Source organism: Alosa sapidissima, chromosome 23 (genome assembly GCF_018492685.1).
Source record: "Alosa sapidissima isolate fAloSap1 chromosome 23, fAloSap1.pri, whole genome shotgun sequence".
Classification (NCBI taxonomy): Eukaryota; Metazoa; Chordata; class Actinopteri; order Clupeiformes; family Clupeidae; genus Alosa; species Alosa sapidissima.
Genome location: NC_055979.1, coordinates 30284933 through 30302424, shown reverse-complemented (window position 1 = coordinate 30302424; position 17492 = coordinate 30284933). Strand labels below are relative to the sequence as shown.

Genomic DNA, 17492 nt, shown 5'->3' with positions numbered 1-17492 from the left:
TTCATGCAAGGGTTGGGCAGCATTCCCTGTGAGCAGACAACTCATTAGTAGTAATTAGTTAGTATTATCTGTTAGCATTGTTTGCTAATGGTCTATGGGTACGTGCACTCTGAGGAAGAGCACTGTGCCACCAATCTAAAACTAGCTTGCGTAAAAGTAAACAAGGTTGTTAAAGAAATTTGTCATCCTAACAACAAGTTTGGAATATCACATTTAGATGGAACTCCCAACTCGTTGCTAAGGCATCCGCAGACATGTGAGGAGCCTCACACATTGAGGTGTTGTGCCTTGAACAAGCCGTTGTTGTTAACACACATTACCTGCAATCCCCTTATATCACCATGTGAAGAGTGCAGATCTTAAAGTAAATACATAAAAGCAGCATATTGTTCAGCCCAAACATACATACTTGCATACACTACCACACACACGTGCGCACATACACACATGTGCGCATACACACACACACACACAAGTGCGCACATACACACACACACACACACACACACATACTGTACACACACACACACACAATGTTGCACTTTACCTCTGAGCTCCATGTACTCCCAACACACACACACACACACACACACACACACACACACACACACAAAATGATGCACTTTACCTCTGAGCTCCATGTACTCCCAACACACACATACACACACACGTGCGCACACACACATGCGCACATGCACATACACATACTGTACACACACACACACACGTTGCACTTTACCTCTGAGCTCCATGTGCTCCCAACACTCTATTTCTTTCTTTTTATTCTTTGGTTTTTTTCTTTTTTGTTTTGTTTACTTGTTTTGTTTTTGTTAGCATGTTCCAAACAGCAATGCAATCTCCACACCAACGTGTTGCTTCATCTTCATCATCTGGGTGACCTCCCATCTCCCTCTCACTCCCTCTCTTCTCTTCTCTTTCTCCACACCACTGTCGCATTTATTTTCTGTTATTTATTTTCACTTTTTTGTCTTTTTCTGTTTGGATGTTTTGGGACATCCTCTGATTGGTGACTTGCTACAACTTCCTAGATCATCTATAAAACATTCATCACTGGCTGAAACACGACGGCTTTGCCATACTGACATTTCCTCATGACAGCTACCTGTCAATCACCCTGCCGCCAGCACACACACATTTTCACGCAAAAAAGGGGGTTGGGGCACTTGATTGGTCGCTCGGAGGAGTTGCCAGGAGACGAAAGGCAGGTCAGGTGACAGGGTGTGGAGTTAAAAACTGCCTTTGCGTGAGGAAAACAGGAACAAGACAAAAACGTTAATGATGGAGTGTCCTGTTGTATGTTTGTCTGTGAATATTTATTCTTTAGTGTGTGTGTTTGGTCTTGAGGGGATTCATTGAGTATGTGAGTGCGTGTTTATATACAGGTCTAGCACTGTATAGTTTCAGGTGTCTCGGAATAGATATGCCCAACAAGGCCTCAAGTCTAGCAGTAATATGATCAGACCAAATGGATATGCCCAACAGGGCCTCAAGTCTAGCAGTAATATGACCAGACCAAAGGGCCTCAAGTCTAGCAGTAATATGACCATACCAAATAGATATGCCCAACAGGGCCTCAAGTCTAGCAGTAATATGACCATACCAAATAGATATGCCCAACAGGGCCTCAAGTCTAGCAGTAATATGACCAGACCAAATAGATATGCCCAACAGGGCCTCAAGTTTAGCAGTAATATGACCAGACCAAAGGGCCTCAAGTCTAGCAATAATATGACCATACCAAATAGATATGCCCAACAGGGCCTCAAGTCTAGCAGTAATATGACCAGACCAAAGGGCCTCAAGTCTAGCAGTAATATGACCATAGCAAATAGATATGCCCAACAGGGCCTCAAGTCTAGCAGTAATATGACCAGACCAAAGGGCCTCAAGTCTAGCAGTAATATGACAAGACCAAATGGATATGCCCAACAGGGCCTCAAGTCTAGCAGTAATATGACAACAGGGCCTCAAGTATAGCAGTAATATGCCCAACAGACCAAATGGTGTAAAAATTGGAAGCTGGGTGGAGCATCTACAGCTACAGTGAATATACTTTTCTGGCATTTTGTAATTGTATGTGTGTGTGTGTGTGTGTGTGCTGTATTTTACCTCTGGCAGCAGGGAGGGGTCATTCTGCAGCAGCAGCAGGAAGAGCTCGTCCTCGTGGAGTTCGTGAAGGGTGCACTCCCTCAGCAGCCGGTAGTTATGTTCCGACTGCACGTCATGGGAGTACTTACACGGCTTCCTGACACACACACACACACACTGCACGTCATGGGAGTACTTACACGGCTTCCTAACACACACACACACACACACACACTGCAAGTCATGGGAGTACTTACACGGCTTCCTGACACACACACAGACACACACACACACACACACACTGCACGTCATGGGAGTACTTACACGGCTTCCAGACACACACACACACACACACACACACACACACACACACACACACACACACTGCACGTCATGGGAGTACTTACACGGCGTCCTAACACACACACAAACACACTGCACGTCATGGGAGTACTAACACGGCTTCCTAACACACACACACACACACACACACTGCACGTCATGGGAGTACTTACATGGCTTCCTAACACACACACACACACTGCACGTCATGGGAGTACTTACACGGCTTCCTGACACACACACACACACACACACACACACACACACACACACTGCACGTCATGGAAGTACTTACACGGCTTCCTAACACACACACACACACACACACACACACTGCACGTCATGGGAGTACTTACACGGCTTCCTAACACACACACACACAGACACACACTGCACGTCATGGGAGTACTTACACGGCTTCCTAACACACACACACACACACACACACACACTGCACGTCATGGGAGTACTTACACGGCATCCTAACACACACACAGACACACACACACACACACACACACACTGCACGTCATGGGAGTACTTACACGGCTTCCAGACACACACACACACACACACACACACACACACACACACACACACACACACACTGCACGTCATGGGAGTACTTACACGGCGTCCTAACACACACACAAACACACTGCACGTCATGGGAGTACTAACACGGCTTCCTAACACACACACACACACACACACACACACACACTGCACGTCATGGGAGTACTTACATGGCTTCCTAACACACACACACACACTGCACGTCATGGGAGTACTTACACGGCTTCCTGACACACACACACACACACACACACACACACACACACTGCACGTCATGGAAGTACTTACACGGCTTCCTAACACACACACACACACACACTGCACGTCATGGGAGTACTTACACGGCTTCCTAACACACACACACACAGACACACACTGCACGTCATGGGAGTACTTACACGGCTTCCTAACACACACACACACACACACACACACTGCACGTCATGGGAGTACTTACACGGCATCCTAACACACACACACACACACACTGCACGTCATGGGAGTACTTAAACGGCTTCCTGATACACACACACACACACTGCACGTCATGGGAGTACTTACACGGCTTCCTAACACACACACACACACACTGCACGTCATGGGAGTACTTACACGGCTTCCTGATACACACACACACACACACACACACTGCACGTCATGGGAGTACTTACACGGCTTCCTAACACACACACACACACACACACACACTGCACGTCATGGGAGTACTTACACGCAGAGGTGGAAAAAGTACGAAAATATTGTACTCAAGTAAAAATACCAATACCTTGATGAAATATTACTCAAGTACAAGTTAAAATACCGATCTGAAAATGTACTCAAGTAAAAGTAAAAAGTAGTTCATTTAAAATGTACTTTAAGTAAAAGTTACTTTTTTTGGGGGGGGGTACCAGAACAACCATTTTTTCCAAAGACTTTCTAATGAGGAGATACAGCACTCAAAAAATCCTCCATAGTAATGCATGGGATTAGTTTGTAACGCCAATATGGCAGTTGTCTACACATCATATGTCTACACATATCACAACCCTTCCGCGGCAGAACGTCGACATGTGAATACATTGAGCCAAGCATGTGGTGTGTTGTAAAATACATTGAGCCAATAATGTGGTGTGCTGTGAAGACATCGTGCCAATCATCTGTTGTGATCTCGCTGCTGGAGCAAGATTGGTGTCGTGAAGTCTTACGCACACGCATTTCTGCTGAAATAGATGCACGATAAGTGCCCAAAAAGTGTTGCAATATGGCCACCGAGTGGAGGTACTTGCCTGAAAAGGACGTTGAGAAATGGAGATCTATGTGAAAAATCACCGGAGTTCTCCTTTAAGTTTGAGCAGTAGTTGATTTTCAAAGTTAGTTGCACTCATCCTTGGGTCGCTTTGCAGTGAACAGTAATCCAGCACAACTGAAAAGCCCCTCACAGGCAGCTGAGGCAGGCAGGCCAATATTGAGTTGCAGAGAGTTTTTTTTATATTTGGAAATGAGCAGAAGGTTCAGCAGATTAAAGGGCATCATACTGGGGGGGGGGGGGGGGGAGTGGGAAGTATAGGGCCCCAATGGAGGAGAGGGCCCGTGAAAAGTGGAATACAGGGGGCACAACATTTTCACCAGGCATTAGTAATAACTCAGCTAATCCACACATAAAAAATCCAAACAACTCCATAAGTAGAGTCGTGTAATGAAGTGGAATAACACAGGGGAAAAGTATTGAACACGCTAAGAAAAAGCACTAAGGCAAGGAAAGGGAAGGAACGAGCTGGAATCTGTATAGAGAGTAGTTATCCTTTCTATCTGTGCAAATTAATATAAGCTTGGTTAGCCTACATATTGATGGGCTATAAAAACGTTTTTCATTACCAAGCTGTCACACAAGAAACATTTCATGATGGATAAAAGCAAAAACCTCACCCAAGATCTTTGCAACCTTATTGTTGCAAAACATATCAATAAGCGCTTTCAGATATAACCTCCGGAGTATATAAGGAGGTTTGTCAAACGGAGGTCCTACCCTTCGGATGATTCAGATATGATGCTAACCTGCGGACCTAATACTGACCTTATACGGGCGTATGTGTGAACGACATAAACGCACATTACAGAATCTCCGTGTGGTTGTCGAGAGAGGGGTGGGGGCTTGTAGAGTTCACAAGATGCGAGATATGACGCAGAATATATGCGGCCGCTGCCGGTCACAGCTGCTTTTTGTTTACAAAGTGTAGCCTATGCATTATGTAGGCTAAAGAAGAGAAATCTATTGTGCATAGGCTAATACTTGAAGTAGGCTAGTCACGTAAGTTGACCGCACTTGAAATTGACCTAGCCTACAGTATTTGTATAGTGCTTCAAATAAACACATTTATCTGTTTTCAATGTTATGTACCAGAATTAGCTATAGAACCCCAAATCTGGTTTGCGTTGGAGAAAGAGAGCATGCACAAACTTTATGGTAGGCTACCAGCCAATTCAGTAGGCTAACTCAAGACGTCAAGATCATACTACGTTTTTAAGCAACAAACAAAATACTAACATTAATAACAGTGAAGTTGTTCGTTTTTTCATGGTTTATTTTTTCCAAAAGCATCCTCTCCCCATGTGTCGCATTTACATAAGGAGCTTGGAACAAAGTTGGGTTTTCTTCGTTTTCATTTTCTCTAGGCATATATGCTCAGCAAATATCAGCGAGCTCAGCAGGTCATGAAGGCTATCAATGAACAGAAAACCGTGTTGGCAATTTATTAAATACTCCTGTTATTGTCGTCAACGACGTCGCTGTAGGCTACTGCCTTTTCAGCGCCTTCTGCTTATGATGATTCAGTCTTCTGAATTCGTTTGTCCTTGCCGTGCAGTTGTAGGCTAATGTGTCGTTCCCTTCAGGTGTTCTATCAAAATGTTGTATGCCCTCATGGACAGTAGCTCCGTGATGTCTGCATCTTTCCAGGTCGGAGATTTTCTGGACAGCACTATGCCACTCCATCATAACACTGGCATTTAAGTCAGATCTAACCACATGGACGCACGAAAGAAACGTCACCAACACGCCCTCTCACTAGGTGTGAATTTTAACCGCATGTTCTACTCCTCGTTCAGACACAGCACATTTACATAATGTCCGGAGGAAATACTAAGGGGGGGGGAGTAGTATAAACACCGGGTAAATTCGGACTTCCATATGACCGGTTATGTCGTTCAGATATACGGCCCCACCGTTTAACATCGGCAGAACCTCCGGTCTTACACGTATGTCTGAAAGCGCTTAATGAAACTGGTTACAGATGCATTTCAAAACATCAGAATCTTCCAGTAAGCAGCATGGGAGCCATTATCTGCAAGTGGAAGAAACATCACTGCATCATCAACCAGCCATGCACAGAATCTCCTCGTAATATTTCTGACCAGGGAGTCAGAAGGATAGTCAATTCCAAGAGCCAAGGACCACTCGGAGAAAGCTCCAGAAAGACTTGAAGGCAGCCAATTCAATTAAATAGTTCTGGAAGTAACTAAAGATCAGGATTCACAAGAGAGACCCCTGGAATCTGTTTAGAACAATGGGCCAAAATCAGACCTGATACTGCGACTAATAAGTTTTGTCATACAGGAAATGTCTTGAAGCTGTCTTTACAAACAAAGGCTTTTCCACAAAGTATTGAAGAAATTTCAGTAGGCACGTTCAATACTTTTTTCCTGTGTCATTCCACTTTAATACACAAAACTCTTATGTTTGGATTTTTTATATGTGTGTTACTATAATGTGTGGTGAAAGTTTCGAATAGACTCACTGGAAGTTTAGGCTAATTACTGGGAAAAAAAGCGTTCAATACTTATTTCCACCATATATTTATTTTTCCTGAATATTTTAACTTTAAAATTAAATGTCAAAATGAATGTCAGACGAAATTTAAAGTTTGACTGACTGGATTTTGTACAAATCATAGTGAAAACTGTGTAAGGTCACTCGCACTCTCCCTTGCTAAAGAGCTAATGGTTTAGTCCGCCTGCACGATTCATAGTCAAGGCCTATCTTTTGTTTATTTAGTTGAGCATCGCTAGTAGTGGACCGCTAATTGTTTTGCTGCTGGTGCAATGTCTTTCTCCAAGAAAGCCAAGTCAGGTCACTAAAAACAAAGGCCAAAACAGGAAAAAGAGAGACATCAAAATGAGGGGAAACAACTGCTAATAAACTTATTTCCAAAGAAAAGTGAGCACAAACGTCAAAATACGAAATCCCATGGTGTTTGCTTAAATATCTCCGCAATCATTAGTGCTAAAACGAACTGAGACAACCGATTGGAATAGCGAAAAAATACCCTTTCATAGGTTAGGCTAATCTGATGCATTTCGTGATCCAGTCTCCATCACTTTCAGAAAGACTGCATGGCACCAGCTTGATTCATGTCCTGTTGTAGGCTACATGCTGATCATTATCACTAGGCTAGTGGTTTAGGGCGCGATTTTTCTCTCTCCTTTTCCGTTTTCGTTAGTCTTAACTTTTTTTTTTACTCAAGTAACTGATGGGATTTTTGATGTAGCGAAGTACAATACTTCACTCAAAATGTAATCAAGTAAAATTTAAAATACCGATTTTATAAACTACTTAAAAAATACAAAATACACAGAAAAACTACTCAATACAGTAACGTGAGTAAATGTATTTCGTTACTTTCCACCTCTGCTTACACGGCATCCTAACACACACACACACACACACTGCACGTCATGGGAGTACTTACACGGCTTCCTGATACACACACACACACACACACACACACTGCACGTCATGGGAGTACTTACACGGCTTCCTGACACACACACACACACAAAAACACACATACACTGCACGTCATGGGAGTACTTACACGGCTTCCTCACACACACACACACACACACACACACTGCACGTCATGGGAGTACTTACACGGCTTCCTGACACACACACACACACTGCACGTCATGGGAGTTAAAAGTTATTGAAAGTATCAGCATTGTCCTCACTTAACCACCTAACCCATCAGGTAACCCTAACCCTAACCAATAACTAGACATCAGTTTGAATCGGCGTTGGCGTCAACTTTGGAGGAGTTGGACTTGTGCTGTTCTTTGAAAGTTGAGCAACACAATGCACTTAAGTCATTCCTTTCGAAGAAGGATGTATTTGCCGTTTTGCCGACCAGATATGGATATGGTCGTAGCGCTGGCCTATTGCATGCCTAGGCAGTTTGAAAGACAATTCTCTGCCCGCCCCTTGGATTAAGCGAAGTGAATGGGTCGATTCCAGACTATACATTTCAATGATATAGGATGGCCCGCCAGGGTAGTAATGTAGGCCTATCTATATCTAATTATAGTTGGGCTACTTCTGATAGGCTTTATTAGAGTAATGTAGGCCTACTTCTGATAGGCTTTATTAGAGTAATGTAGGCCTACTTCTGATAGGCTGTATTAGAGTAATGTAGGCCTATCTAGAGTAATGTAGGCCTATCTATATCTAATTATAGTTGAGTGGCATGCCAGCTTGTCGCTTTGGCATTCCAAGTCAGACAAACCGGGATGCGAGATGGCACTGTTTGCATATCCGAACCAATTCACCAGCATTTGAAGCTACTGTAAACCACAAAGGCTGGTGATGTGCCTACCAATCAAATCAACTTCTGATATCGAGACGGTTTCCTCAGAAATGTCTGCATCCTAGCAGAAACGAAACCTATGCGTTTCATTCCATTGTGTGTGCCACTCACCTGCCTTTGCCATAGCGACAGTTTCCATACACAAAATATTTGCAAAGATGGAGTTCTTGACAGTCCTCGCATTCTTGCTTAGAGTAGTTCTTACACAGCCGAAGAGATGTTTTGGCAACAACGACGCAGTCGGACCCCCACTCTCCTCCCGTTGTTCGCTCTCTGGTCTTCACTATTGCGAACCTGGGACATTTCTTGACGATGTACCAAAAATCGTCTTCTTCGGTACCAAAACGCTGGTAGACTTTGCGATAGAGCTGCAGCAAGTCCATGGCGCCTTTGTTCGAGCATAATATACTGGTGGCATGATGAATAACTCTTGCGTAGTTCGACATTTTATTAGAGTTTCTTATGCACCTCGACCGGAATTCGGTGCCGTGCTGTGACTCCAGCTGGCGAAAGCGGAAGCTCGTGTTTTGATGCGTCGGTTTGCGGAGTGCGGACTCGCCCCCAAGAAGGAGGTGTTCCCCGGCATCCATTCCCTGCGTAAATACAGTGTGTTTTACCTGGTTCTATTTGGTGTAGACTACACTAGTGATGCTGTATTCACAGGATTGCAAGGCTTTGACTTGCATAGCCCACCACAGATTGCGCCTCAGAATGCGGTGAAATTTGTGGCGTTGCGGATGTGGCTTAGCAAGAGGAACATTTAGGGAAATTCTAAATTAAAATCTCTCATGATAAGCACATTTTCATCTATGCACTATTAATTTATGCAGCAGCCATTCATAGGCCTACTCATTCAGTATTTTTAGCCTAAATTTGCCTAGTTTTTCTAATCTCCCCAAGGACAGTAAACCTACCAACAATATGTTTGTGTTAAGATTAGACCGCCGTAAAATGCCAATTATTGATAAGAGAGTCAGCAGCTGATAAAAATGCTGCTCATTGCACCAAGCTCACTGATGTCGCGCGTGTTCACCACCCGGAGCTCAGAAGCTTTCAGCAAGCCCAAGAACTTCGACATATATGCCCACTTTTAACACAGCGGGAATATGAGCAATCATTGCCATTTCGATACTCATTTTACACATACTCTAGTCTACATAGTCCACCACCCCCACTAAAATTACGCCAAAACGCTAACTATGGTTGCTGACGACGACACATGCAGCGTTGCCCTGACCATGTCAACGTTCAATAAGAGGAACCGTTTTCATACAGAAGTAAGTGGCATAAGGGCTTCATTCTACTTGAAAAAAAGTAGGCTAGGCTTCCGCTCGATTGTAATGATGCGAAAAAATGTGTCTCTAACATTGTAAGCCTACTTGTTGTGTCCTGATACATTGTGTCCTGGCTGATACATTGTTTGTGTCACACTGTTGCCGACCACGGGGTGGCAGTATAGCTACTAGGTTGCGCCATGGTTTGCTCGCTATAACTGTCATGTGGCGCTTGCCGTATTGTTGTCATGCGACCAACATGGAGTGCAGAGACCCATGATCTGGTGCCCGGTGGATACGCTTGGCTTTCAAAGTCGTTGATTGTCAAGCGATCATGTCTTCTTTAAGTAAAATTATGGTGACTGGTTCTATGGTGAATCGGGAAGGATTGAGCAAGAACGGGCAAAAGAGTGCATTTAGGAGAATCTGAACCAACTTGTTAGCGCTATGCTAGCTAGCTACTGTCAAATAAACGGCTAGTAAGCTAGTTCTGTGTTGGTAGAAGTTGTCAGCTTGTCGACAAGCCAGTGCATTATACCATCTGTATTATTTTTCAAACATGATGGAGGCGGCGAAGAACGACGATCAGCGACCGGTTCCGAGGGAGCAGGCGATACTGGAAAGCTTCTTCACTCAGCTCGGGATGTTCTCGTTCGACCGAGCCAAAGACTACGTGGAGAAGGAGAAGGACATCAGTAAGAGCGCCGGGCCCATATGGGCCTCTTTGCTAGCTGCTCTGGCCCACCTCGCTGCTGCGGAGAAAGCCTACCACAACATGACGTTCCTCGGTCAGAAATTGGGTACGGGCGTTTTGCATTTTTGTTGATAAACACTTGGCATGAATCATGATGTACTAGGGAAATCGTGTTAGTCTACACTTGATGGAGTCTTTTTAGTTGGAGACACCTTGAATATTATATGAATATGATCATAGCTGCCTAACATGTACAGTTTCACATTAAAACCATATTGATTTTTATTTGTTACCATCATTCTTCTAGAAGGTGGTTGGTCCAGCAATAACTGTGTGTGTATGTGTTAGGCTATGGACATGCTCTCTGTAAAAATACTACATAACAATAATTATTGATATTCCAGGAAGTTAGGCATCAAAGGTCACATGTTACTGACAGAACTCTGCAATGGAAGGTTATTCTGACAGGAGTGAAAGTGAAACCTGGTGGTTAATGCTTTCCTTCTATCACCATTAAGATCATCTGAATTCCCAATATTTTTATGATGATACTCTACGTTAGGTAGATAGATAGATAGATAGATACTTTATTGATCCCCAAGGGGAAATTTTAACGTTGTCTCATGTTAATTGCAACAGGAGGCCAGTCATTCTTCAGCAGGAAAGATTCCATTAGGACCACGTACACATCGGTGTTCAACGAGCTAAAGAAGGTCATCTCCATGGGCCGGCTCAGCTCCTCCGCAGGCTCCGCCCCTTTCCTGGAGGACCTGCTATCCCATCTGTCCGAGCAACTGTGCCACTTCACGCAGGCTCGGACAGAGATCGCAGATTTCTATGAGAAGATGTTGGCGCTGGCCAACCAGAAGAGCGTCCACTCCGAGGAGCTGGTCAGCATGCTGGAGAGCGTCCTGCACAAGTACAGCTCCAAGTGGGTGTTTATTTGTGTTTGTTTATTTGTGTTTATTTGTGTTTGTTTATTTGTGTTTATTTGTGTGTCTGTATATGGAATGGTATACGATCAGTAGAATGTGGCTCCAAGTGGGTGTGTATTTGTGTTTATTTGTGTTTATTTGCTCTGCCCCCTGACCCCAGGTTCCACCACCCCATCCTGAGCCGGATGGAGGGCTGCTTCCAGCTGGAGGTGGACGTTCTGTGCCAGCTGCTGCGGTGCCAGGTGGAGGTGTGTGAGTGGCGCTTCCTGCCCGCGCTGCTGTGCCTGCACGCTGCCCACACCAAGCTGACCGCCTGGGCGCAGCTGTTCGAGCGCCAGCGCGAGACGCGCAAGCACCTGTTCGGTGGCCAATCGCAGAAGGCCGCTCAGCCGCCGCACCTGTACGTGTGGCTGCAGCGTCTGCAGGGGTCACTGCTGGCCAAGTTCAGCTTCTACTTCCACGAGACACTGAGCCGGCAGACGCTGGTGGCGGAGATGAAGGCGCTGACTGCGCGCACCTCGCCCGACTACTACGGCCGCGCGTCCTCCTTCATCCGCAAGCACGACGCCGCCAGCGTCTCACTCGTCTTCGACAACCGCGGCCACGAGAGCTTCCAGGGCCACGGCTACCACCACCCCCACTCGTACCGCGAGCCGCCCAAGGGCGTGGACCAGTTCCCGGCGGTGGTATCGCTGCCGAGCGGCGAGCGTCCGGTCACGCACTGGCCCAACGTCATCATGATAATGAGCGACCGCGGGGCCGAGCTCAACGCGCTGGACAAGGTGGTGCACTTCTACGACGACAAGGTGCAGAGCACCTACTTCCTGTCCCGGCCCGAGCCGCATTTCACGCTCGTGGTCATCTTCGACGGCCGCCGCTCAGAGAAGGACTCCTACATCACGGCCTTCCTGCTGGAGCTGACCGGCTCGCTCCGCAACACCAAGCCCTTCAGCTGGCTCAAGCCTGGGTCCAAGGGCTGAGAACATACATACACACACACACACATGCACACACACACACACACACACACATACACACACACACCAAGCCCTTCAGCTGGCTCAAGCCTGGGTCCAAGAGCTGAGAACATACACATGCACACACACACACACACACACACCAAGCCCTTCAGCTGGCTCAAGCCTGGGTCCAAGAGCTGAGAACATACACATGCACACACACACACACACACACACCAAGCCCTTCAGCTGGCTCAAGTCTGGGTCCAAGGGCTGAGATCACGCACACGCAGGTACACACACACATACACACATACACACACACACATATACACACACACACACACACACACACACATACACACACACACATACACATACACACACACACACACACACACACACACACACACACACACACAGGACTGGAGAGGAGTGCAAGCCCAGATATTGAGGTTGTGCAGGTTCTGCAGAGGGTGCATATGTGCAGTAGTTGTGATGATGGATGTCAGGTGGGACTGATTGTATGTTTTGGTCTAAACACATGCTAAGCCTTTTTGCTTGAAATAACACATAAATGTGTGTAACCTTTTAAAAAGGCGTCCATTTCGTCTTTGTTTTAAGTTGTTACTCTGAACATCTAGTGGTCCAGTTTGCCTGTAGGTGTGTCTGCAACTGCCTGTCTGCTTGACTCTTGACCAAAGAAGGTGGTTGCAGCTCTTGTGAACAACACAGGCACATTATTTTTTTACTTGATATTTTAAGTCTCTGTTTAAGTTTAAGTCACTGTTTGTGAGATAGGAATCTAACAAGTGCTCTTGAACCTTTCCAAGCAATTTCTCTATCAAAATGCTGCTATGTCAAAACATCTGATTATTTGGAGGTTTATTTTAGATGACTAATATTTTAAGTGATCATTATGGTGAGCGTGGTTGAGATATCTGTATGTTCTGGAGACTCCAAATACATAATAAAGTTTTGAACCTGTAAGATGAATCTGTCACCCTACAGTAGGTGTGTGTGGGCATTCTGTCTAGTGTATACTGTGTGTGGCCGCTTAAGCAATTCCATTCATAATGGCATTTACACTTAATGATGTAGCAGTTGATTTTTAATCAAAGGCGACCTATCCTATAGTGTAGATTTGTGACCCTGCAAGGCGAAACCAGTCGTTTTGCGCACGGTGCTATTTTGAGAAAATCCACAATAAACGGATGGAGTGGAGACACTAATAACCCTGGCCAATGGAGACACTAATACCCCTGGCCAATGGAGACACTACTAATACCCCTGGCCAATGGAGACACTAATACCCCTGGCCAATGGAGACACTACTAATAACCCTGGCCAATGGAGACACTAATACCCCTGGCCAATGGAGACACTACTAATACCCCTGGCCAATGGAGACACTAATACCCCTGGCCAATGGAGACACTACTAATACCCCTGGCCAATGGAGACACTAATACCCCTGGCCAATGGAGACACTAATAATACCCCTGGCCAATGGAGACACTAATAATACCCCTGGCCAATGGAGACACTAATACCCCTGGCCAATGGAGACACTACTAATAACCCTGGCCAATGGAGACACTAATACCCCTGGCCAATGGAGACACTACTAATAACCCTGGCCAATGGAGACACTAATAATACCCCTGGCCAATGGAGACACTAATACCCCTGGCCAATGGAGACACTAATACCCCTGGCCAATGGAGACACTAATACCCCTGGCCAATGGAGACACTACTAATAACCCTGGCCAATGGAGACACTGTCGCACACCCTGTGATAGTGACACACCCTGTGTCAGGGTGTGTCAGACACTTGTGGTGTTCCAAATGAATTATGGGTGGATCAGCCAGGAGGTGGCGCCAGAGGATCGCATTCAAAACACACAGTCTCATGGCCATTTGGTCATTCTCATACTGTAGGGCCATTGAAGGCCAATGCGAATGTATTAATTAGTTTGTGTTTATTTTGGCAAAAGCAAACAAAAACACACACTTAGTCACTTCTAATAGTGCATGCTGTTTGTTATCTTAGTCACTTCTAATAGTGCTGTTTGTTATCTTTTCCCATCTCTGTCTTACCACCACATACTCATTGCATTTTACAATCTAGTCAAGGACGTAGAGACAGCGGCCCAGTGCACACGCCTCATGGGAGTTGTAGTTCTCATTAAGGTTCCTATGGTCATGCAGCGGCCCAGTGCACATGCCTCATGGGAGTTGTAGTTCTCATTAAGGTTCCTATGGTCATGCAGCGGCCCAGTGCACACGCCTCATGGGAGTTGTAGTTCTCATTAAGGTTCCTGTGGTCATGTAGCCTAGAAATCTAGACGCGCCCCTAGCGGCAAATTACATTTGCTGCCAGGGCTAGTCTAGCAACTCTCTGTTGGCTTGTGAACTCCAGAAATTGAAACTCAATCAGGCCAATGAAATCGTGTATAGAGTCGTTCGGTGGGCTTAACATAATGATTGATGGCAGAGTTGCAACGGTTTGGCTTGAATTCCCTGCTACTTGAAAACAAATAAGATGAATGTTGCTGTTGGCGAACAGTGTGACACGAGTTAAGCTTTTATTAAATTGGCAAACGTTTGAACTAGCCAACTAGCTCCGCTGGTGGGAAACGCATGGGACTCATAGCGCTGCCGCTGTCCTATTGCATGCAGAGGGAATTTGAAAGACAACTGATTATCCCGCCCCTCGGACTGAGCACTGCGAACGGTGAGTGCCCAGACCCTACATTTTAATGTGGGTCTGGCTCGTCAGGCTAGTGGTCATGCATCTACAGAGATGAACTCACATAGGAGAAGTGAAGTGTACACTAGAGCTGGTCAACAACACGTCGTCAGCTCCACCATTGGCCAGGGGTATTAGTGGTGTCTCCATTGGCCAGGGTTAGTAGTGTCTCCACCATTGGCCAGGGGTATTAGTGTCTCCATTGGCCAGGATTATTAGTGGTGTCTCCATTGGTCAGGATTATTAGTGGTGTCTCCATTGGTCAGGGTTAGTAGTGTCTCCACCATTGGCCAGGGGTATTAGTGTCTCCATTGGCCAGGATTATTAGTGGTGTCTCCATTGGTCAGGGTTATTAGTGGTGTCTCCATTGGTCAGGGTTATAAGTGTCTCTGTGTGGAGGGCAGCAAAGGCAAACAAGCTGTGCATGCAACACACACACACACAGACAGACACAAAGTGTATTCACCAGGTTCACACACATACACACACACACACACACACACACACACACACACACAGAGGGAGTTCGGCTGTTTTTAGATGGCTCAGGTCAGCCAGAACAGAGCAACAGACTGACTTCAGCAAAAAGGCAATCAAGGTCGTCACCCAGTGCGCTTGGGCAGCATACTGTGTCTGCAGGTTGTTCTCCACAGGCAGCTGAAAAACAGCACCCACATGGCAAAGAGCCACGTAGCAAAGTCAAACACACTGGTTTAGAAGTGTTGGGAGCATGGGCGGAGTTGCAATCGGGACAATCGGGAGTTTACCCCGGTCGGCCGGCCCATAGAGCTTTACTCGCGGCCATGAGTCGTACATGAGATATGCATTTCCGTGAAAACCTCCGAGATCTACAATTTAGTTCTGAAACGTCCAACCAATATTTATACCACTCGCTCACTGTCTATATTTCATTCATGGTTACCCTGCACATTAATCTCTCCGCTGATTTTTGTGTAGGCTAGCCTTAATCTTTTATCTTAATTAATTTTTGTCTTATTCAGGCGTTACAGAACTTTCATGGTCACAAATAAAATTAAAAAAAAGACAATTTCATTTGTTTGTTTGTTCTTAAATTAACGCAGGGCTAGGCTAGAATGGAGCAAAGCCTCCTGGGAATGGGGAATGTGTTTCTGGTTTATCCAATGAACCGATTGCAGGTCAAGTCTATTTACAGAAATGTAGGGGGATAAATGAGCGACCCCTCGTCTAATGGCATGACCCTACAAGCGATCAAGTTCGAGGAAAACTACAGGATTTTTGACAGTCGACGGATTTGCGTGGTTGCTTGCTTGCTGTTTTACACATGGGTGGAAGGCAGAGAGAATTGAGAAAGGTTAGCGGAGCTAAAGCATTGACGTTATTGCTAGGCAGAAACTAGCACAAGCTAGTCTTATGTTGATATGTAGCCTAGGCCTAGCCTAATGACTAATTAGTGGGCCACTCAGGCTGATAAATGGTTTGTGGAACTCATTGAAACTAGGCCTACTTTAATCATTCTCTACAAACCTATTCAATGTGCCTGGTTTTTCAATTATTTAATTACCTGTGTTATTAGGTTGACATTGTCTGTAGGCTAGGCCTTCTTTAATTTTTTTACAGGCAACTATGATACCCAGATATGTCCTTCCATGATGCTTAAGCAATTGAAATTTCCATCCACCCACAAAGCTGTTTTTATACTGCACTTAAATATCTAGTTCCTTACACATTTATTGAGTGCCTGGTTTGTGGTTGATTGGCTTGTTGTATTGCATTAGCACTATCCATAGTTCCTTTCTCCAAATGTAGCCTATACGTAGCCTATTAGTATTTTAAATTGACATATATATTTTGTTTGTGCTATTGATGTGTGTGCGTGTTTGGGGGTGGGGGGGGGGTGTTGGGAGGGGGAGCTTGGCCGGTGCCGTCAGAATTTTCCCGGTGGATTTTAGTGCCCCACTCCGCCCCTGGTTGGGAGACTTACTGTAATATACACACTGGTTCAGTGGTGCTGGGAGAATACTTTCATTCCTAGTTCCGTTTATTGGGTTCAGTTTTGCAGGATCTTCTTAAGGAAAGAATACAGGCTCACTTCTCTGATTGTATTATTCAAGTACAGCTTGCTAAATACAGCTAAGTACAGTTTGCTAAGTTCAACTTGCTAAGTACAGCTTGCTGGTGTACAGCTTGCTAAGTACAGCTTGTTTAGTACAGCTTGCTAAGTACAGCTT

At 45.3% G+C, this 17492-nt stretch overlaps 2 protein-coding genes across 12 annotated transcripts in view; one reads left to right on the top strand and one right to left on the bottom strand.

Annotated features, from left to right (window-relative positions):
* parp12b (poly (ADP-ribose) polymerase family, member 12b) overlaps positions 1-9406 on the bottom strand; it is a 29874-nt gene extending 20468 nt beyond the window's left edge. Inside the window, exons 1-3 of one of the 7 annotated variants that reach the window (XM_042081472.1) lie at positions 8778-9406; positions 1543-2266; positions 1121-1506 (exon numbers count right to left, since the gene is read on the bottom strand). In XM_042081472.1, coding sequence (XP_041937406.1) covers positions 1342-1506; positions 1543-2266; positions 8778-9256 — 1368 coding nt within the window. In that variant the 5' untranslated portion in view covers positions 9257-9406 and the 3' untranslated portion in view covers positions 1121-1341. Of the gene's footprint in view, positions 1-1120; positions 2267-8777 lie in introns of those variants that run through there. The other 6 variants (XM_042081473.1, XM_042081475.1, XM_042081471.1 and 3 more) reach the window with 6 other exon arrangements.
* A 291-nt stretch (positions 9407-9697) lies between these two features.
* kics2 (KICSTOR subunit 2) lies at positions 9698-13524 on the top strand. 5 transcript variants are annotated; one of them, XM_042081477.1, is made up of 5 exons: positions 9698-9943; positions 10506-10740; positions 11274-11565; positions 11730-12536; positions 12641-13524. In XM_042081477.1, exons 1-5 carry the CDS (start codon positions 9866-9868, stop codon positions 12651-12653), a joined length of 1425 nt encoding a protein of 474 aa, XP_041937411.1. In that variant the 5' UTR covers positions 9698-9865; the 3' UTR covers positions 12654-13524. The 5 variants fall into 5 exon arrangements, 4 of the variants coding, with proteins under 4 accessions (XP_041937411.1, XP_041937412.1, XP_041937410.1 ...); XR_006026899.1 differs by having other exon boundaries at positions 9699-9943; positions 11730-12599; positions 12674-13524; XM_042081478.1 differs by having other exon boundaries at positions 9700-9943; positions 10509-10740; positions 11730-13524.
* The last annotated feature ends 3968 nt before the right edge of the window (positions 13525-17492 follow it).

Coding starts and splice junctions, on each gene's coding strand:
- kics2 (XM_042081477.1), top strand. CDS start 9,866: ATGGTTGCTGACGACGACACATGCAGCGTTGCCCTGACCATGTCAACG. Junction 10,741..11,273: donor GTTCCTCGGTCAGAAATTGG/GTACGGGCGTTT, acceptor TAATTGCAACAG/GAGGCCAGTCATTCTTCAGC. Junction 11,566..11,729: donor CTGCACAAGTACAGCTCCAA/GTGGGTGTTTAT, acceptor CCCTGACCCCAG/GTTCCACCACCCCATCCTGA.